General features: G+C 42.0%; 1 protein-coding gene and 1 long non-coding RNA gene across 3 annotated transcripts in view; one reads left to right on the top strand and one right to left on the bottom strand.

Moving 5' to 3' along the window:
- Positions 1–933: 933 nt before the first annotated feature.
- On the bottom strand, positions 934–5957 carry LOC148130527 (uncharacterized). Its single transcript, XR_015749856.1, has 3 exons — positions 5795–5957; positions 2194–2352; positions 934–1444 (listed from the first exon to the last, which is right to left on the bottom strand). It is a non-coding gene; the product is annotated as an uncharacterized LOC148130527 (long non-coding RNA).
- The window catches only part of RS1 (retinoschisin 1), a 31205-nt gene continuing 12052 nt past the window's right edge, over positions 2564–21716 (top strand). The window contains exon 1 of one of the 2 annotated variants that reach the window (XM_087966960.1): positions 2564–2681. In XM_087966960.1, coding sequence (XP_087823086.1) covers positions 2633–2681 — 49 coding nt within the window. In that variant the 5' untranslated portion in view covers positions 2564–2632. The remainder of the gene's footprint in view (positions 2682–21716) is intronic. The other variant, XM_087966961.1, reaches the window with a different exon arrangement.

Consider the following 21716-nt stretch of genomic DNA (forward strand, 5'->3'; position numbering starts at 1 on the left):
ATGGGTTTGTGTGCCTCTAGTTAAAGTGATTGCCCTGGTTCCTGTCTCCCTACCTTAATGGGTTAATCCTGTCCCAGGACCTTTGTATCTCCTATTCTGGGGGTTAATCTTGGCAGGGGGCAGGAAAAAAAGGAGTTCTGGTTTTGCCTTGGTGAGTTATTTTTAGCCTGATTCTCCTTATCTTAATGGCTCTACTTAAGTGTTTCTGGCTGCTCTGAGTTTTTTGTTTCAGCTGGTGATTCTTGGTTTTCTTAAAGGGGGAAGGGCTGGCTTGAGTTTCTTGGCACTGTTTTCTGAGGTTTCTGGTGCTGTGAAGTTTCTTACACTGACCTTTTGGGGTATACTTCCCACATTAGGTAATGAAATGTTTGCAAGCAAGCAACCAGGCTCAGAGAGCACCAAGGACTCCACAGTTCAACCCCGAGCTACAGATATTCTTTTCTATTGGAAAGATGCCCCCTGTTGTAAAGAAGTTTGGGGATCATCCAGTCGAGTGCTGACCAAATGGATAGAGTTGCTGGGTTTCCTGATCTCTGGCAATAGCTTGCAATTCTCTAAAGGACATTCTGATGATCTCTGATCCTTTCCATCCACCTGATCCCTTGTTTTCCTATTCATCTCTCAGATTTGCCAAACAGGAATTATATTTTTTCCTCATCTCTTGCTTGTCTCCTGTGCCGGAAACAGTTTCTCCTCATAGGTAATTATTGCAAGGGAGCAATTACCCATCATGGACCTGGGAATTGACTGACTCATTCTTCTTGGCACCCTAACGCTGTTTCTTGAGTGATATGCATTACTGTGATAAACAGGTCTTTTGAATCAGCAGATCTGATTGCTTGGTTAGCTTGATTTCACTTTAATTTCAATCACATTTTGCTCCCTGAAATCAGAATTTTTGCATGTAAATAATGATAAATTGGATACCCCTGTAAATTTATATGCAGATGCTAAAGTCTTCTTAAATATTTTTTTTTGCTTGATATAAGATGTACATAGTCTCTGTGACTTGTAAATCATGTCTTAATATGTGTCAACTGCAATTTACAATAAAAACAATGTTAAATAAATTGTTACATTTTTTATAGGAAATAAATATTTGAGTGCCATACATGCAACTTGACTCACCATTCCAAGGGTTTTGTTTGTTTGTTTTTTGGCCCAAAATAAGTTTGTTTCAAGCAAGGGCAAACTTACTAGGTGGTTGACTCATGATACAGTAGAAATGAAATGGAGCTCCATTCTAGTCAAACCAGAGGCAATAATATTTTGTAATGGAAGATTCCTAAGACCATTGTCTCTTGGATTTCTGGTTCAGTGCCAGAGGATTGTAGGAATCATCGTGTGAGTGTGAAGTACATGGTTACAGCCTTAATATGAATAAGATATTCAGTACAGGAGAATTGATTGAAAGGACTGGAGTGATATGCAGAATAACACCAGGCTGTTTGGGCATAACACAGATCATAGTTTAATGAAACAAATTATTGGTAGGAAAATATTAGCTTATACAGTAGCAGTTGTAGTATATATACTCTTTTCTAGCCTGATGGAGAGCTGATAGATAGTGTCTGAATATAAGGTTAAGGCAAGAATGCCCTCAATTAAGCTTGATTTAAGTGTCCATATAGTCATTTGGTAAGGTGACCAACTTTTTTACAATGAGAAGGAGGACACAAACAAATTGAAGAAAAAAAACAAAGCCACTTGCATGCAGAGCATTCTTACGTGCGGCGCACTTGCGCACGGTACACTCAAAACAATTCTGTGCAGCGCATGCATCTCATAATCGCGTCTCGCCACACTGTACCGAGCCTTGACGAATCATCATGTCAAATACAAATAAGTTACATCACACACAATGGATCGGATCGGCATCCATCAAATACGGAGATTTACAGATTAGTCTTCAAATATCAAAAAGGAGGACATGTAGGAGGACAGTTTTCAAGAGAGGACAGAAGTTACAAAAGGAGGACTGTTCTTCCTAAAGGAGGACGGTTGGTCACCTTACATTTGGTAACACCACCAAAGTGGTGCTTTCTTTTGGAATTTTTTACAACTTCCATTCTAGCTTCCACTCTAGCTTCTAACCTTAGGTTTCCTAGTGATTTTCCATTCAAGCACTAGCTGGTTCGTCTTGGTGTAACTGTTGTCGCATTGAATGGATGCTGTTGCCATTTGAAGACACACCTTTTCTTAAAAGTACTGTATATTAACCTGTTCCAGGTGGTATCAGTTTTTCATGTATTTTTATATGAATCTCCACCATGGTCGTTTCAGTCGTTTCTTTTTATCATATACATAGTAGTATTCATTTAGGAAAAGACATCAAGAAAGATTAAAATAAAGCTAAGGAAAGATAAGTCTATTTATTATTGTTGGGTATTTTTTTTTCTTTTTGCAATAGATGAATACAATACATGCATGTCTATGTTTAGATCATTTTAAAGAGCTTTGCCCTTGGAAATTCCTTCAAAAATGAACTTGGCTTACCATAGTCAATTAAACCTCTAAGAGATAACATGGATAAGGTGCTTAATGGGGCTATGTTTAAGTTAATCTTCCTCCTGGTTCAGAAAGCTATACCATTCACTCAGCAGGTACTGCTGGAAGGTGAAATCAAGCAAAGATGTATTTCCAGCTAAGAAATGTGGCTCTGTTTCTTTTCTGCTTTGAAGGTAAGCAGTGCAGAATGTGTTCTATTATATAGCGTTATTTTTATTTGTCATTGATTGTAATTTATATCGCTTCTAATCCACGATCCTTTTCCATTCCTTGACTAGACATACAGTTTTACATTTTTCATTGCTGGACCAGAAAACTTTTTCTTAGACCTTGGAATTCTCATTTTTAAGTGTGTTTTATAAAGTAACCATAGGTGTATTTTAAAAATGGAAATGATGGAAAGATGAGGATGTTGGCAAAATACATGATTCAAAGAACTGCTGAGATTGAATAAAATTATTATATTTTCAAGGTGTATCTTTATAGTAATATTTTTTCATCTTACCAGAATTGCTTAGCTTTGAAAACAATGTGTAACCTCTTGAAGAATATGACTGATTTAAGATCATATATAGAATCTACCACCACAAAAAGCTAGTGACAGATTATGTGTCATCAAGTCAGTGTTGACTGCTAGTTACTACCAAGATAAACCTTCTGCAGGATAATTGGTCCTCAATCTGACCCTTCAGGTCTTCCATTAATGAATCCATTATTATTGAAATTAAGCCTATCCACCTTACTGTTAATTATCATCTTTTCTACCTTTTCAGCATGATAGATTTCCCAGGAGATCTAGGTCTTTGCATCATGTGTCTAAAATACCATAATATGAACTGGTTGTCTGTGCCCAAATGAGAATTCTGGATTGTTTTGTTCAATGATCCATTTACTCGTATTCATGGCTGTCAATGGTAATCTCAGGAATCTTCCCAAACACTAGTGTTCAAAAATGTCAAAATACTTTCTATTTTATTCTTTAAAGCTCAACTTTTGCTTCCATGGAGTGTCACAGGAAAAGGAAAAAAAATGCTTTCACAGTTCTGATCTTTCTACAGCGTCTGAATATTTTTTCCAAGCCCTTCATTGATATCCTACCAAGTGCTTATTTGTGTATTTCTTATTTGCTGGATTATTTACTTTTGATAATCCTAAAATGCTGAAGCTATCTATACTTAAGCATTTTTATTGTCAGTTCAAAAGTTGGTTGTTGTAGCTGTTGACATTACTTTTCTCTTTCTACTTTATATTTAATCTTAGTCCCATTTTAATGTGTTCATTGATTTTGATTATCTGAAACAAGACTTAAAAATATAAAACAGAATGCCATTAGTTTAGGGATCCCAGCCCTCTGTGAATGATAAATGTATAATTTACTCTGATAGCTTTTCAATCATTTGCATTTTCAGTTATCAGAGTAAATTATACATTTATCATTCACAGAGGGCTGGCTAGGATCCCTAAACTATTAGTGTTCTGCTTTATATTTTTAAGGCTTATTTCAGAAATCTTCAGGACACTTAAAAAAAATCATGTACATATAGAAAGTAGAATTTAATTTTTTAAAATCCTCATGAAAGATGTTACATTTCAATTTTGGAAGCATTTCCTAACCTTAATTCCCCCTTTTGTGCAATAGTGACATTTATCAAAATATTTTATATATCTTGTCCCAAGGCTAATTGTGTTGAGCAGTACCAATAAAGGGCCTCTAAAAATAGATGTCATATAGTTGAAATTCATATTGTTCATTACTGATAACATATAAATACATGGATACAGATCCAAAATCTTAATTCCAGTCTCTAAACATTCTATTCCTTAATGATCTGATGCCTAAACATTTTTTTCTTTGGGTACTTTATTACAAAACCTTTTATCTGAAATTAATGGCATCTTCTGTCGAAACATTTGGGAATTCCACCCCACTCCCCCAAACTTATTCTGGTGCTTTCTTTACTTTCATGTAATCCTACGGTAGTAATGCCCTGCTTAATGCTATCCTTATATCCAATCATGTTTTCACTCATCATTCATAATTTAAAAAAAACTATTTTAATTGCTTATTGGCATACTATTCTTTTAATATAGCAATGCAATACATTCCCATCTCTTCCTTTATTAACTTTGCGTCCCAGGAAGTCCTTTCAGGTCATTTATATAAGCTAAAGGCAATTCTCTTATTCTTTGTAGTTATCTGCTTCTACTTTCAGTTCAATTTGGCATGCAACTCAGGGAGGAGTCCTTCTCCTAATTATCTCCCTTGAAAAATGCCTACAATTTTACTGTGCTATATGGAAGAATAGTGGATATTGCATACTTGACTACAAAAACTTTGATCTGAAGTAATTAAAAACCAAGGTCACAATATGATGGAATGCAATATTGTGTGTGCCGTTGCTGTTGTGTGCCCAAATGCCAAGCCTGCACACTAACTTTTGTTCATTTGAAATGTGTTGGATCAATTCCTATCATTACGTATATAATGAGGGAATGGACAAATAAAATAACAGTTTTTAATTTGCAAAAGCTACAGATAAGCTTTTGACTGAATTGATATAAATAGGAAAGCATGTATATGTGTCTCCTGATGATATTATATATATATATATATATATATATATATATATATATATATATATATATATATATATATATATATATATATATTTATATTTGTTTTCTGAGGTTCTGGTATTGTATGATCTTGTTATATTCAAGTATCTGCCGTATATAGGCTGGTGCTGATATATAGCCTGATATATATATATATATATATATATATATATATATATATATATATATATATATATATATATATATATATATATATATATATATACATTCTTAACACTGAAGAATATTAAATATAATCATAAAGTATTTATGTAGATGAGACTTCATTTGTTTTTGTGCATATCCTTAGGGGCTTATTAGATCAAAGTAACATACGGAAAACATTAATGGATGAACCACTGTAATGGAATGTATGAATAACCTTAGGGAAAGAGAAGAAACACTGCCTAGGAAATAATCAGACAAGAGAGACAGGAGTCCCCGGTGGCTTGATTACCAGAAAATAACATTTAGAACAAATCTACTCTTGTTCTGTCCTCACTACACGTTAGTCTGTGTGCAACTCGACATGCAGCTAAACCCACCTATCCTCCAAAAACAGACCGTGTGCATAGATTTGAATACTTTACTGAAAGAACAGGTTATAGGGAAAATAGGAATACATACAACAAGAACTACAAGCAATAAATACAAGCAATTTAAATCTCACCAGCGATGCTCTGTGTGTGGAATGTGGGTTTGTCCTGGATGACCATATGCCACAGATTAAGATGGATTCTTCTTTGTGCTTCTGCCTTTTCCAAATGCAATGGGGTCTGGCTTCCTAGCATGCACTTGGTTTAAGAGTGCAGGCTGATGGGTAAAATGGGTTGGGTCAGCTTCAAACAATGTACTTGGTATTTTGTCTCTCCAGCCACTAGATGAGGCTAGAGAGGAATAATAGTATATAAAAGTTATACGCTGGGGCATGACACTCCCTGGCTGGTATCAACCGATACCACTATTTGAGTTCTGAGATGGTGGCATTAAGTGAGTTGCCATTGCTTTTTTGCTGATATGGTTGTCAATGAGTGGTGCCACCGTAGTTTCTGATGAGGCTTCTGGGAATTTGACAGTGATCTAACTCTGGAATATAACATCCCATTGCTGGCTTCTCCCTTAGAACTGCTGAGGTTATCCAATGTATATCAAGCACCATTCTGTTGAACAGATACTGTGGGAGAGATTGCAGAAGACTGGTTCAATTGCTTTTTGAAGCTTGCTGTTGTTTGTGGTGTGGCTGTAGGCTGCTGTGCCATTTGAGCTATGGTGTTGTCCACAGGTTCTGAGTTATGAATGGCATAGATGGATTCTGGAGACAGTAGGCTAAGCTCGTTCTTCATTGTAAGGTAGGCATCTCCGTGGTCTGAAGGGAAGAAGGGTGATCTGGTTGTCACTATCTTCTTTGACTAATCCCTGCTCTGTCTTTCCTAAAGGGAGTTTGTCCTCAGTAGATGTTGCCACCTAATTGTCATCTTCCATCTTTTGGAAGACTGTGTACCTTAAATGACCTTGGTCACTGTCAGGTGAGTTTGTCACTAAAGGAGCCTATGAAGGGACAAGGCAAATAGATAATATGCAGTGATTCCTTTAAGAGAAATTGGTTGTGGCTCGGCTGAAAAATAGAAGGATGTCCATTCTCTAATGTGCTTGTGAGCATGCTGTTAACAGGGGTTGCATGCTTCCTAAACAGACATCCCCTATTATGACCCACCCTAGGTCTAATTTTTGAGTGTAGGAAGCATTGTGAGGACCGTTGATCTGAGCTCTCACTTTGTGAACTCATAAAATATCTCTCCCTAGGAGCAAGACTATCTGAGACTGAGGATCGAGCTCTGGTACCAGATGCACTATGTGGTTCAAATGTGGGCAATGAATCATTGTATCTGGTATAGGGATTTCAGATCTATGTTCAAGTCGGTGACACAATCAGAGTCCTTTGTATGATGATGATGGAATGATCTATTAGAATATCAAAATTCTATATTTGACACTTTTCCCTTTTAAAAATCTGTGCTAAAACATTCTACACTTTCATTTTCAACTTTTTTCAAATCCACACATGGAAGAAGAAACTGATACTATTGTGATCTACAAAACATGTTCCATGTATACACTTATGCCCATAAAATATCCAAACTATATATGTACCAAATGTAAAAATGACAATTAACAAGTTTCACAAATAAACCCATATATTGTATCTCTGCCGATCTCTTGTTTCTCCAAAATTACCTGTAGTTACTCAATAAGTCCCATATTATGAGGTCCCTAAGGTGGCCAGAAATAACCTGGATTGCCTAAGGGACTTTGAACCAGACAGACATAAGAGAAAAGGCTGCTGTTAGATCGCGAGGAAACAGAGACTTGAGACCAGTGTGACTTTCAGCTCTTTATTTATTCTCAAAATCTGTTCAAACCGCAGAGCTGCGGCAGCCTCTTTTATAGCGGCTGCTCGCGGCTCGTGGCCAATGACGGCCCCTTGAATCTCCCGCCATCCTAACGGACCTATCCCAAGGTAGCAGTAGGGGCAAATCAGGATCGGGTAATTGGACCAATCAGTAGGCAGTATCGGTGGACCAATCAGGAGGCAGTATTACAAGTATGCTAATATAGAACACCCCTCCCCTCTTGGTTTAGTTCAACCTACGTTACATAGTCACATAAGTAGGTGGGGCTTTTATGGTGTCTACTTGACCTGCGCAGTTCAGTTGCGTTGTTGTTTTCGGCCGGTTCGGACAGGATCGCTGTTTCTCCTGTCCTTCTCCGTGGAACCTCCTGGAAGGGTGAGTCAGCCATGCCGCTCCCGCCTGGTCTACCCGGGCTGGTTGAGTTGGCCATGCCGCTCCTGCCTGGTCTACCCGGGCTGGTTGAGTCGGCTCGGCTGCTCCCTTCCGGAGTGGCTTCGTGTTGGCTTTCCGCTGCCTTCTCCTTTCTACCGAAGTCATCTCCAGGTAAGTAGTTGTGGTTTCTTACTGGGGCTACTGGTGGTGTTGGTTGGCGGTTTATTGTTGGAGTTTGTTGTGTTGTTTCTTGTGTTAGTGGAGGGTTTCCCCCTCCCCTTTTATTTGTGTTTGAGGGGTCTCCCCCCTCTCTGGTTTGGTTATTGCTATTTTTTAATGTTTGCTGTGGTTCTGGCGTGTGTGTGTGTTCTTCTCCTTCGCACCTAGGTTTGTTAGTGTTTCTTTCTAGTGTTTGTGATCTCAGTTGATCTATGTGTCTCCTCCAGTTTCTTCCGTCCTCAGTCTCTAGTCTGTATGATCGGGGTCCTGTTATCTGTGTTATTTTAGCCGGTATCCACAGTGGGTCCCCCGTGAGATTTTTTGCGTAGACGAGGTATCCCATTCCGAATGTGCGGTGCTTACTGGAGGAGTCTGGTGGTTTTTCAGGGCTGTATGTGGGGTGTAACCTATCTAGGTGCGATCTTAATTTCCTGCCCATCAATAGTTCTGCTGGGCTTTTATTTGTCATGGTGTTAGATGTGATGTGTTGTATGGTTAGCATTTTGCAGATTTTTTCTTGGATGTCCCCCGTGTCTAGTTTCTCTATGGTCTCTTTTGTATACTGAACCATGCGTTCCGCCCGACCGTTCGTAGCCAGCCGACCCGGCGCTGTCAGGGCATGCCTTATGCCCTGTTCAGCAAGGAACTTTTCAAATGACAATGCCGTGAATTGCGGCCCGTTGTCTGAAACCAATAGATCTGGCAACCCATGGGTGGCGAACAGCTTCCTTAGGTGTCTGATGATGGCCTCTGTTGTTGTGGAGTTCATAGTGCTTACCTCCAACCAGTGTGAGTAAGTGTCCACTGTTATTAAAAATGTGTGTCCTTTTGTCGGCCCTGCGAAATCTATGTGTATTCTCGATCAGGGCCCCCTTGGCGTTTCCCAGTCGAGCACAGGTGCAGCAGGGGGTGTAGGTCTGGATTTTTGGCATTGTGTGCATGTTCCCACCCATTTCTCAATATCCTTGTCCATCCCTGGCCACCATACATAACTCCTGGCCAGGGCTTTCATCCTTACGATACCCGGGTGTCCCTCATGCAATATATTCAGTACTTGTTCCTGAAGTATTTCAGGTATGATTACCCGATCTCCCCACAGTATGCAACTTTTTAACATTGAGAGCTCTGTCTGTCTGATTCGCAATGGTTTAAAAGTCTCGTCCGTATCGGTTTCTGGCCACCCTTTACCTACCCTGTTTAAAATCTGCACCAGTCTTTTTTCTCTTGCAGTTTCTTTCGCAATGTCCGCCATGGTTATGGGTAGGTTTGGTAGAGTCTCGATTTGTAATGTGGATGTGGTTGGTGCCGGGTCGTCTTCCAGTTCAGGTCGGGGGGAGCGGCTCAAGGTGTCGGCATGTGATATGCTCTTCCCTGGCCGGTGGATTAATTTGTAGCTATAGGCGGCAAGGAACTCGGACCACCTTGTCATCCGTGGTGACAATATGTTTGGGGTTGCCTTGTCCCCTGCAAGTATCCCCAGGAGTGGTTTGTGATCTGTAATGAGTGAGAAGGTCCTAACGTAGAGGTACTCATGGAATCTTTTGACCCCCGTGATTGCTGCCAACGCCTCTCTGTCCAACTGGCTGTAATTTCTCTCTGCCTTGGACAGTGTTTTGGAGTAGAACACGACCGGTGCTTCTCTCCCATCGGGTAGTGTGTGGCTGAGTATGGCCCCGACGCCGAACGGTGATGCATCGCAGGTGACTGTCAGAGGCAGGGTGTCGCTGTATTGCATTAGTACAGATTCGGATGTCAGCAAATCTTTAATTCCCTGGAATGCGGCTTCTTCTCGTCGCCCCCAGGTCCAGGTAGCTGTCTTATCCAGCAATCTATGTAATGGTTCCACCGTCATTGCCTTCTGTGGCAAAAAGACATTATAAAAGTTAATGAGTCCCAAAAATGCTTGTAGCTCTGTTTTGTTTTTTGGTCTGGGGGCTTCTTTGATAGCTTTGACTTTCTTTTCCGTGGGGTGGATTCCTTCTTTATCTATTAGGTACCCCAGGAATTCAACTTTCTCGGTGGCTAGCTGGCATGTTTCTTTTTTTACTTTGAGTCCCGCCTCTTTAAATCTCTGTAAAACTTCTCTGAGGAGGCTCTCCAATTGGTTTTTGTCCTTAGCTGATACCAGCACGTCGTCGAAGTATGGCACCACCCCTTTTATTCCCTGTAATAGGCACTCCATCAAGCTTTGGAACACCCCTGGGGCCACGCTGACTCCAAATTGCAGCCTTTTGCATCTGAATGCCCCCCTGTGAGTCACAATGGTTAGTGCTTTCGCTGTTTTGGGGTCGACTGGCAATTGCTAGTATGCTTGGGCAAGGTCAAGCTTCACGAAGACTTTCCCTCCCCCCAACGAATGAAGAAGGTGTTGTACCACCGGAACAGGGTATGCGCTTTGTTGTAGCGCGTGGTTGAGGGTGGCCTTATAGTCTCCGCAGATGCGCACGGACCCATCTGGCTTTATCGGAGTCACAATTGGGGGTTCCCACCGTGCGTGGTCTATTGGTTCCAATATCCCCTGTGCGATGAGCTTATCCAATTGCTCATCGATCTTCGGTTTTAGTGCAAAAGGGACTCGCCTTGCCTTTAACCTGATTGGGCTATGTTCGGGTTCAAATTAAATGAAATAGGGGACCCTTGGTACTTGCCTAGTTTGCCGTCGAACACGTCCTGGAAATCCCTCGTCAGGCTCTCCTCCCAGTCTGTCTCGGTGACGCTGTTGATTCTGGTCACTCCGATTCCCAGAGGCGCGAACCATTCGAGTCCCAATAGGCTTGGCCGATCCCGGTCTACAATTGTTAATGGGAGGATTTCTGTGTGTTCTTTGAAGTTGACTTGGAAGTGTCCGAGTCCAACTACGGGGATCCTGTTCCCCTGGTAGTCCTTCAAGGTCAGTCTTTGGCTCTCTAATTCCTTTCTTTGTATGCTTGGTATCAGGTTCTTAAGTGTGTTCCATGATACCATAGACAGGTACGAGCCGGAGTCCACCTCCATCTCGCATTGTTGGCCTTCGATGTTGACTTTCACGTGTACCTTTCGGGCATTGGTCGCGCTCGAGTGCCCAATGGTTATCGTTTGGTGGGTCTCTTCCTTCCGGTAGGTTTCGTTGAGTCGCTTGCTTCTGTTTTCGCTACTCCAATGGCTCCCCGCTTGTCTTTCTCTCATCCTGGAGGGAGTGCTGTCTCGTCGTCTGGGGCTGTAGCTCTTTTGGTTCCGGCAGACCCTTGCTATATGTCGCCGTCGCTCACAGTGCCGGCAAACAGCGTCAAGGAAACGACACTCGGAACGGGGGTGGTCTCCTCCGCACCCGGCGCACTGGAACCCCAACTTACGTTCTCTCCTCTCCCGTCTGTTTCGTTCCGACTGGAGTCTGTGTATTTCTTCTTCCTCGTCGTCGGTCTCGGACAAGGATTCGACGTCCTCATGGTGCGTGGAGGTGGTGGTGGTCTTGTGGTTGCCCTCTGGTTGCTTCTCTTGGGCTTGGCTCGCCTCTGCCGATGTTCCTTGGGGTGCTGTGTTCATTTGCCGCATGGCGGCTGCTGATTTTTTCGCAGCTTCAGCGGCAGTGGCTTCAGTGATGGCTTCGGTGACTGTGATGTCTGGTCGGGTCAACAGTTGGCTCTGCAAAGTGAGATATCTCAGTCCGAGGACCACGCGGTCTCTCATGGCCTCGTCCATGTTGAGAAACTCACATGCCCCTCCAATGTCCCTTAGAGCCGCTACGAAATCCCCGATGCTCTCACCTTCTTTCTGGTCTCGCTTATAGAACTCGTGTCTCCGGATAAGGTTGGAGATGGTCGGCGCATAATGGGCTCTCAGTAGCCAGTTCAATTCTGGCCACGCCATCTGCTTAACGTCACGGGGTTTGGCCAATTCCTTGGGCATTTTGAAGACTGGGCCCACAGTGCATCAGGAACACGGCTCTCTTCCTCTGATCGGTTATCTCCTGTAGATCATTGCTCTCGAGGAACATGAGGAATCGGTCGATGTACGATTCCCAGTCCTCTGCCGTTGGGTCGAAGGGTGCGGGTGGCGAGTTGTTGCCGGCTATTTCTTCGGTTGCTCGGTCCTCATTGCCATGTGCTCAACTGGTCTCCTTGTCTCAGAATCCCACCTTCGTCGCCAGTGTTAGATCGCGGGGAAAGAGAGACTCGAGACCAGTGTGACTTTCAGCTCTTTATTTAGTTCTCAAAATCTGTTCAAACCGCAGAGCCGCGGCAGCCTCTTTTATAGCGGCTGCTCACGGCTCGCGGCCAATGACGGCCCCTTGAATCTCCCGCCGTCCTAACGGACCAATCCCAAGGTAGCAGTACGGGCCAATCAGGATCGGGTAATTGGACCAATCAGTAGGCAGTATTGGTGGACCAATCAGGAGGCAGTATTACAAGTATGCTAATATAGAACAGCTGCCTTTAATCCCTACATCTAATCCCCCCTAATATCTCAAAATTAGCCCAAATTGGGCAGGTTTTTTTTTTTGGCAACTCTGTTGCCCCTTGAGTGGATGTCTTTGTGCTGCCAGTTTCCTATTTTAAAGCTGGATCTTAGGCAGATCCCCTTAACCCCTGGGACGTCTCCTGTCCAGTCTTTGCCTTTGTTTGCCTTTTACTTAGGGCTGGATCTCAGGCGCATGCCCCTTATCCCCTAGGACAGTGATGGCGAACCTTTTAGAGACTGAGTGCCCAAACTGCAACCCCAAACCCACTTATTTATTGGGAAGTGCCAACATGGCAATTTAGCTTGAATTCTGAGGTTTTACTTTAGAAAAAACAACTCGTACATTAACATCTTTTGTCTTAAAAGAAAAACACAATAACAGAGCTTTCAATGATACAAACAACTTTTTATTGAAAGGTAAAAGTTTGCATTTGAACAATTAATGTGATTTTTGCTGTTGTATGCATGCTGATAATTTGTCTAACCTTGGCAAATACTTTATAAGTTTGAGAGCAACACATGCAGCACTCAGGTCATTGTTAGTCTGTTTCTGGTGTCTGATATAATTCAAAGCTGAAAACAGCTGCTCACAAGCATAAGATGATCCAAACAAAGTAAGGAAAGCAATCCCAAGTGCTTTCATTGATTTAAAATTATTTAGCGCACTTTAAGGGTTTCATTTTCAGAACTAACTATGCTCTCCTTTGTCATCCCTTCTATCCTCTCAGGTGTTTCACGCAGATCATAGAATTTATTTTTCCAGATAGAGCTTTCTTGAAATTCCAATAGCTCCATCTCCAGATTTCCTAAATCTAACCAGTGTAAGCAAGAAAGATCAAATTCTTCAAATTTTGCTTTATCTCAACAAGTAAGAAAACACAGGGTTGTCTCCATCTTACAGAACTGTAAAAATCTGTTACTAAAATTCACCTTTGCAGCTGCTACAATGCTAGAAAATTCCTTGTAGATTTCCTGGTTCCCCTTTGTGGCCCCAAACCCCAACAAAGCCAGTAAACTCTTCCTAGAAGGATCTACTCATGTAATTGGAGGACAAACTGAACTTTTGAGAGTAACTACAAACTTTTGTTAGGAGAAGAGAAGTAAGCTGAGTCTCTCCTCACACATACACACTCACACAGTCTCTCTCATTCCCTCTCTCACACACGTGCACACACTACCCCCGCGATGCCTCCGCCGTCCTCGTCCCTACACTGGGGCAGCCAAGCCCTTCTGGCGAGGGAAGGTCTCAGCATCTGCGGGGTTCCCACCGCTGCCCTCCCCTCCCCAGGCCAGACCTTTTTGGAGCACCTTGCCAAAGTCCCAGGGCAGCTGACCTCCCTTTAAATGCTGCTGCCGCTGGGGTGGGGAGTGGGGGGAATGTAAGAGGAGGCAGCAGAGCCCAGCTAGTCTTAGAAGGGAGATCAGGCGGGCTCCCAAAAGGAGACAGGGGAGCAGTCCTCATGGGAATGAGGCAAGGAAGCGGGGTGAGTGTTAAGGGTTGCCGCAGCATAGGAGGGCAGGAGGGAGCCAGACTGAAGAAGGGCAAAGCTAAAGAGTCCTCCTCTCCTCCTCTCCTTTCTACTGTTCTGGTGAGGGTTGAACATTTGCAGGGGTTGCTTTGAAAGGCCTAATCCTCGTCTGAACCTTGGGAGGTGGGGGTATTGAATAGTGAAGGCACTCTGCACATGGTCTGAGACAATCCTGCCACAGGAAAAGAACACACCAAGGGTACCAAGCACGGGGTGAGGACGTGGGCAACGAGGGATTCTTTATTGCTGTAGAGATAGAGAACGATGTGCAAGATCCTTCTAGTCTAGTCTAGTCTTACACACACACACCCAATTCTTTGCAATTAGGTCTCATCAATGCACAGATTATTTGCTGGTGTAGCTGTGTAATTTTTGAAAGAAGGCAAGCAAATGACAACTACTAAATGACAATCGGGGGTGGGGAAAAAAAAGGCTAGGGAGGGTTTTTCGAAACAGAACGAAAGGGGGCAGGGACCATTTGCAAACAGCCCCCTGGCTGTCTATCAACTTAAACGGGAGGCATGAAATGAAACTGCACCCACCAATCACAGCCCTGTTCTTCCCATCAATTGTTTTGCTGCATGTCTGGCAGTGTTTCGTCTGTGCTGGGGCGACGGCGTGCGTACCCACAGAGAGGGCTCTGCATGCCATCTCTGGCACATGTGACATAGGTTTGCCACCACTGCCCTAGGACGTCTCCTGCCCAGTGCTTGCCTTTTCTGCAAATTTTCTTTCTTTTCCTCTACTGGTGGTTGTTCCTGCTGCTCGGTTTCTTTGGGGCTTCAGCCTTTGAGTTCAATTAAAAAGTCACCAAGGATTTCACTGAGGCCAGACATTCATTTAGACTAGACATGTCAAAACCAAGGCCTGCGGGCCAGATCCAGCCCATGATTGGTTTAGAGCTGCCCTAGAGATGGTGAGGGCCAGCCTTGTCACCTTGGCCCACCCACCCCAGCTGGGTGTGCCCCTGGGTGCACGCACAGGAGTCAGTGAGTGTGTGGGGGTGGTGGCAATGCCCAGTAGGAGCTGCAGCTTGTTGGGCCCTTAGCTGCTTATTGACTGGCACCAATGGCCAGCTGGATGTGAGACAGGATGCCCAATAAATTGTGCTCGGCCCCACCTCACATGTACTGCACTTGCATACTTCAGGGCCCTGAGTGCCAGGTTCCCCTCTTCGGCCCTGCCATGCAGTGAAGAGGGCTATATGGAGCCAGGCCCCACTGACACTTGGCTCATAACACCCCACACTCCTGTCTCCCCACCTTTCGTTTCATGGGCCAGGTCTAGTGGTGGGATTCAAATAATTTAACAACCGGTTCTCTGCCCTAATGACCGGCTGGGTAGGTGTGGCTGGGTGGTCATGTGACTGAATGGGCATGGCCAATCATTCACATCGAGGGGCACCTTGCTTCACCTCTCCTCGCCACCCCTGGCCCTTCCCTGCCCCTCCTTGTCACGCCCAGCCTTGCCTTGCCAGGTAGCTCAACTCAAAGGCCTCAATGAGATACATTTTCCCTCTTTATTTATTTACTACTACTGACCATCCAAAATACACTATTTAATCCTATGTATATATGCCATATGCAGTGGTGTTCAGCCGATTTGCACTGGTTCAGTAGAACTGGTACCTAATTTTTTGTACAGTTCAGTGAACCGTCTGAAACCTCGCACCTCCCCTCCCCCAGCCACTCCTCACCTCGCCCAGGCTCTTCTCACTGGGTGGCTCACCTGAGCTTACTAGAGGTGCCTCACACCATGACCTCCGAGGGGAAGGAAGTGGGAGCAGGGAGGCTTGTTCACTCCCTTTCTCTGCACCTGTGCCATTTGGCCTTTCCTTTTCCTTTTCAGCTGGGCCCAGTGCCAATGCCATCTGGTGCACATCGGCCTCTGCAACCAGGCCTGGCAACAGCAGGGAACACAAAATACTGGGTGTTTTATAGCCCAATTATTTTCCTTGTTTAGCAAGTGCAATTGGGACTGGCAGCTTTCGTAGTTACAAATGTAGATGGCTTTGGCCTGGGTTACTTTGAATGGCTGGTACTGAAATTATCCCATAATTTCAATCAGAGAACCCATGGTCACGTCAGCAACTTTTGTTACTGGTTGATTATTTTCCCATGTCCAAGATAGTACAGGACTTTTTTTCCTCTTATGTCCTTTCCTGAGAGGAGTCATAATTTATTTAAAAATAGTCAATGTGAGAGAACAGGAAAATAAGGTTTTCTGCGTCACCAGTTAACTTGTGAAGGAACTCAGATAAGGCAACTGATTTCCTAATTGATGGAGAAATTGAAGTTGCAAGTATAATTTTCTACATTAATAAATCAAGAGCTCAGTTTTATTAGTATGCCAGGGCAGATCTACAAATCAACACAGCGGTTGATATATTACATTTAGTCAAATGGTGTTTTATTTGGCTTCTTTGAAGCCAACCAATAGTTGTGTCTTCAACAAAGGATAGAGTAAAAATCATTCAGTAATTTATTACCTCCCTGTTCTTAGCAGATTTTAGCCGCTTCCTTTTCTTGATTGATTACAGCTGTAATAATCATTACAGATAGTCCAACTGCCTTGTTTAATGACCATTTATAGTTGCAATGGTGATGAAAAAGTAATTTTGCAACCAATCCAGTGGTGGTATTCAGCAGGTTCTGACCAGTTCTGGAGAACCGGTAGCAAAAATTTTGAGTAGTTCGGAGAACCAGCAAATACCACCTCTGACTGGCCCCAACCCCGTCTATTCTCTGCCTCCTGAGTCCCAGCTGATTGGCTGGGTCTTCTTTTGTTGCCTTGCACAGGAGAACAGAACTGGAAATCAGGTTAGTGGGGTGGGGAGGGAATGGGGATTTTACATTATCCTTCTACTGCCATGCCCACCAATCCATACCCACCAATCCACACCACGCCCACAGAACTGGTAGTAAAAAAAATAGAATCCCACCACTGAACCAATCCTTGCATTTATGATAATCTGAGCTGAAGCAAAATTATATTTCATTTAGCAATTGCTGCATTTAACAATCAAGCTGCCAGTCCCAATTGTGCTTGCTAAACAAGGTCTACCTGTAACAAATTGGAAATATATGGTCTGTTGCTGTCTGAATGAGCTCACATGAACTTGTAAGCCTCCCTACTCTTAGACCTGGAAAAGAAATTTAAGCTTCTGTTCTAAGACATGGTGGACCATTGAAATTTAATTAATTAGGCCAGAATAATATATTGTCATCTATTTGCCCTTCCTTACCAACTGAGAAAATTATAAGGAAGCCTTTAATTTCCTCTCACGTGGAAATGGGAAATGGACATACATAAAACTGAGACTTTTGTTGATTCATTCATATAATAATCCATAATTCTCCTTATACTCCAGATTATGTTATTCTTTTTTCTGGGCAGCTGAACACATTTCTACAACAAAGCACTGAAAAACATTCTATCTGGGTGGGGATCAGTAATATTTATCCAATATTTCATGTTCCCTGCTGCTGCCAGGCCTGGTTGCAGAGGCTGTTGTGCGCCAGATGGCATTGGCGCTGGGCCTGGCAGAGGCCCAAAAGAGGGAGTTGGGGAGGGTCAGAGACCTACTAGGAGTAGGAGCCCTGCCTGAACTTCCTGGGGTGGCTCCAGTACAGCTGCTGGTGGTCCATGGCTGTAGTCGTGTGGCTCAGATGCTGAAAAGAGAAAGGAAAGTCCGAATGGCGCAGGCACAGAGAAAGGGAGTGAGCGAGCCTCCCTGCTCCTACTCCCCTCACCTCGGGTGATGTCACGGCACAAAAGTGGCTCTAGTAAGCTCAGGCGAGCAGGTGGGTGGGAAGGAGAGCCCAGGCAAGGCAAGGAGTAACTGGGGGAGGGGAGGGGTGAGGGTTACATACCAGTTCTACAGAACCAGTGAGAACTGGCTGAATACCACCACTGGCCAGGTCCCTTCTGCTGCCCAATAGGCAGGCCACCCTCCCACTTTTTGGCCTCTTATCTGGGGGATGGTGAGACACCTCTGGTAGATGAGGCTTTGGCCCTCGCCTTCCTTACATGATGCAACCAGGGAGAAGTACCACTTTCTAGAGAATCAGGATATTGGGGCCCAGCGGGTGACCTTTTCAATACTAATTCCCTCACTATGGAATAGTTTGCTTCTGTTATTAGCCCTCACTGATGTTCTTTAGAAGACAGTCCTTTTTCAGTGCTTTTGGAGAAAAAGGTGTGTAAAATAGAATGTGTCGGGTCCGTCGCAGGGAAGAAGACTCGGGAGCCAGTGACTTTGATTCAGCTCTTTATTAAGTCCCGAGATCGGCTCGGGCAACAGGAGAAAAGCGGCGGCTTTTATTCTTTGGCTGCGGCGACGTCATGTAATGGCACTCGCTTTGAATCTCCGCGATTAGTATCCAGCAATCGCGGGATTCGCGGCGGGCCAATCAGTGCGGCTCGCTCAGCCAATCAGGTTGCCGTGCGTTCTGACCAATCACAACGCGGCGCTTCCAAGTATGCTAATGACTCGTACAGAACAGAATGCATTTATTTTCAGGTGTTAATCTTATAAGTCACAAAATTTTAATGCTTTCAGTATGGTAATGCTTTCAGCTACTAAGAGTCTATGAGTAGGTGGCATATAAATTATCATAACAAAAATATTTTATGTGGTCAAATATATTTTGAGCCTTTTTTTCTACCTCTTTTCTAGGTTTTTCTCCTGAAAACTAGTAATTTTGGAATCTTTTGGATATTGTTGAAAGAAAAATCCAGAATGAATAATACATTTTGTATTGCTAAAATATTGAGAATTTCTTCTGTTTTCAACAACTTTTTTTTACTCAATTATTTCTCCTAAACAGAAAACCTTTTATACTCCATTTCCTAGAATTAAACATCTTGTAACTCCATTTTCAAGGAGAATAAATACTGCTTTTCAATTCAATGCATTAAAAATGCCTGTATGAACAAATCAAATTATACTGTACATACAGCATTTTATAAAAGAACAAGGAACTTCCAACATTAGACAAACAATTATGGTATTTATAAAATGGTCAAATTTGTTGTTGCTTTAATTTTTGCTGGATATATGTTCATTTATATGTTTCTCCTTCATTTCCAGAATATTGAGAATAAAACATATTCCAAATGTAGCTAAGTGCACTTCAATTTATGCTATCACTAATATTAAATTAATATTAATAGTTTTTGCTTTTGTGGTTAAAAACCTGAATGCTAGATTGGGCAATAGAGCCAATTTTGAAATAAAATTCCATAACTTCAGATGGCTTTGTGAAATGGAACATTCTTCTCGGAAGAATAATGCTATTAAATAAATATCAGGAGGTATGGACAAGGGGGATTCAAAGCATCTTTCACTTCTGATAATAAAAATTCAGTTCATCCTTCTATTATAGTTTCAAGAAATGTATTTTTTAGACCTCTTTATGATTAGCAATCAATAAATCTCAAGACTGTACGAGAACAATGTAGGAACACCTGAAGAATGAAGCTATCAACACCAACAAACTATAGAAATTTTATTCAATTTCTCAAATAAAAGGAAAGTTATTAAATGTGGCCCTAAAAAAATAGGTTGAAATAGCAAAGTAAGTGATGGAATCTAACTAGCCAGTGTCCATCTAGGATGGTTCACTTGATCTCTGACTTGTCTCATTGTAGAATTCTGCTAAAAGTCTTTTATTTTCTTGGCCTTGATGAATCCAGAAAGATGTTGAAAATCTACAGAGATGCCACATATTGAAAATTTTCACCAGTCTACTTGAGACCATTTGGTCTAGCACTGAATAGTTGCAGAAATACATGCTAAAGGATTTTAGAATTGTGAGGTCAAACTTGAGCTACCAATATTGTCTTCTATCAGTAATTTTAGAATTGCTAAAGTTTATGTGTGCTTTCCACAAGCCCAAATCTTGAAGCACTTGAATATTTAAAATTCCTCACTTGCTCTATCTATTTTATCTAAGTCAACTTTGTATATCTGGAACTGGCAAAAATAATCACTTTCAACTTTTGAAAATAATTAGCTAGTTTCCTCTGCAGTGTTGCACTATGCTTCTGAAGGCTCATCTAAAGTCAATTGAAGCTTTAAAATAATAACTGCATCATTTGCATGTAGCAAATTTTGGCATTTTCTATTTTGAGAGACTAGAGGTTCAAATTCAAGAATCTCAAGGGGGCTCATGCACTGGAAAGAAGCTAAAATACAGGCTCTCCTATACACAGAGATTTGATCTGATTCTGGAATCTTTGCATAGTTTTAAATAAGGAAAACAGGCACCGCTCAACATTTTCCCATAAAAGAAGTCTCAAAATTAACTCAAACGTTTAAAATCCACAAATATCTCATACAGGAAAGGTGTACACTTATTGATATCTCTATCAGGTGATGTAGAACTAAAACTTGATCTGTTCGGGAGCTACTTACCAGTTAATGAATATTTCAGCTTTAACTACAACAATACAAGAGCACACAACAGATATAAACTAAATGTAAATCACTCCAAACTCAATTGCAGGAAGTACGATTTCAGCAACAGAGTGATCAATGTCTGGAACTCACTACCTGATTCTGTTGTCACCTGCTCAAACCCCTACCCCTTTACCCTCAAACTAACCTCTATTGACCTCACCCCATTCCTAAGAGGTCTGTAAGGGGCGTGCATAAGCTCATAATCGTGCCTATCGTCCTGGTCCTATTGTCCCTATTTATTACTTCCTATTTCTTCCATTTAAACTATGTTTATTCTAGTTTCTGTTGTATTGTAAGCTTTTGACAAATAAATAAATAAATAATAATAATAATACTTGGATAATTATGGCCATTCCTTAGTCTGAGTTTATGTTTCCAAGGAAGTTTATCTAAATAATACTTGTAACCTTTAAACTGGATGAAACAGTGCATCATAGGGCAAAATCTTTTGAAGTAAGATTCTCCAAATGGGTTCATTTACAGAATGCATCCAAAATCCAGGACCCATAACTGCCATGGAATTTAAGTTTGGCAAATTTTATAAAACATTTTATGACATAAACATTATCATAAAGCATTTTATGACATAATACAAAATGTTATAAAACATTTCCTCTGGTCATTTTCTGATGTTTGACTGTACTATATAGTTCAACATGAACTACTTTCAATCTAAAAATAACATCTGAATATCTCCTTTAATCTTTAAGAACTTTTCAAGTACATTGGAAATGCTGCCATTGTTGAAGGCATTCAGGAATCTAATAAGGAAATATATCTGAAGTAATGATGCAAGGGTCACAACTTGTCTAGTTTGTCATAAAAGAAAGACTAAGATAAAGGCCCACAAGCCAACATACTGTATAATAACCACAATATATTGGTATTAATATTCTGGTTGCAGATTCTCTAATTAGTGTGGTTTACCCATGGTTTACAAATAGATCAGTAATTTCTAATATAGTACATAGCATGATTCTTGCTCCTATGTATCCAGGTCTCATAGTTTATAGAGGTCAAATTTGGAGCAGAAGCTCTGCCCTTTCAATTAATTTTCACACTGTAACTGAGGGTCACATATCTTTTTATTTTCTCTGCAACTGCCACATCTGCTTGTTGGAGACCACATCATCAATACAATATGATTTATTTCAAGACTAT

The sequence above is a fragment of the Notechis scutatus genome, chromosome 5 (genome assembly GCF_049901735.1).
Source record: "Notechis scutatus isolate UNSWTSFEM ecotype Mainland chromosome 5, rNotScu1.2, whole genome shotgun sequence".
Classification (NCBI taxonomy): Eukaryota; Metazoa; Chordata; class Lepidosauria; order Squamata; family Elapidae; genus Notechis; species Notechis scutatus.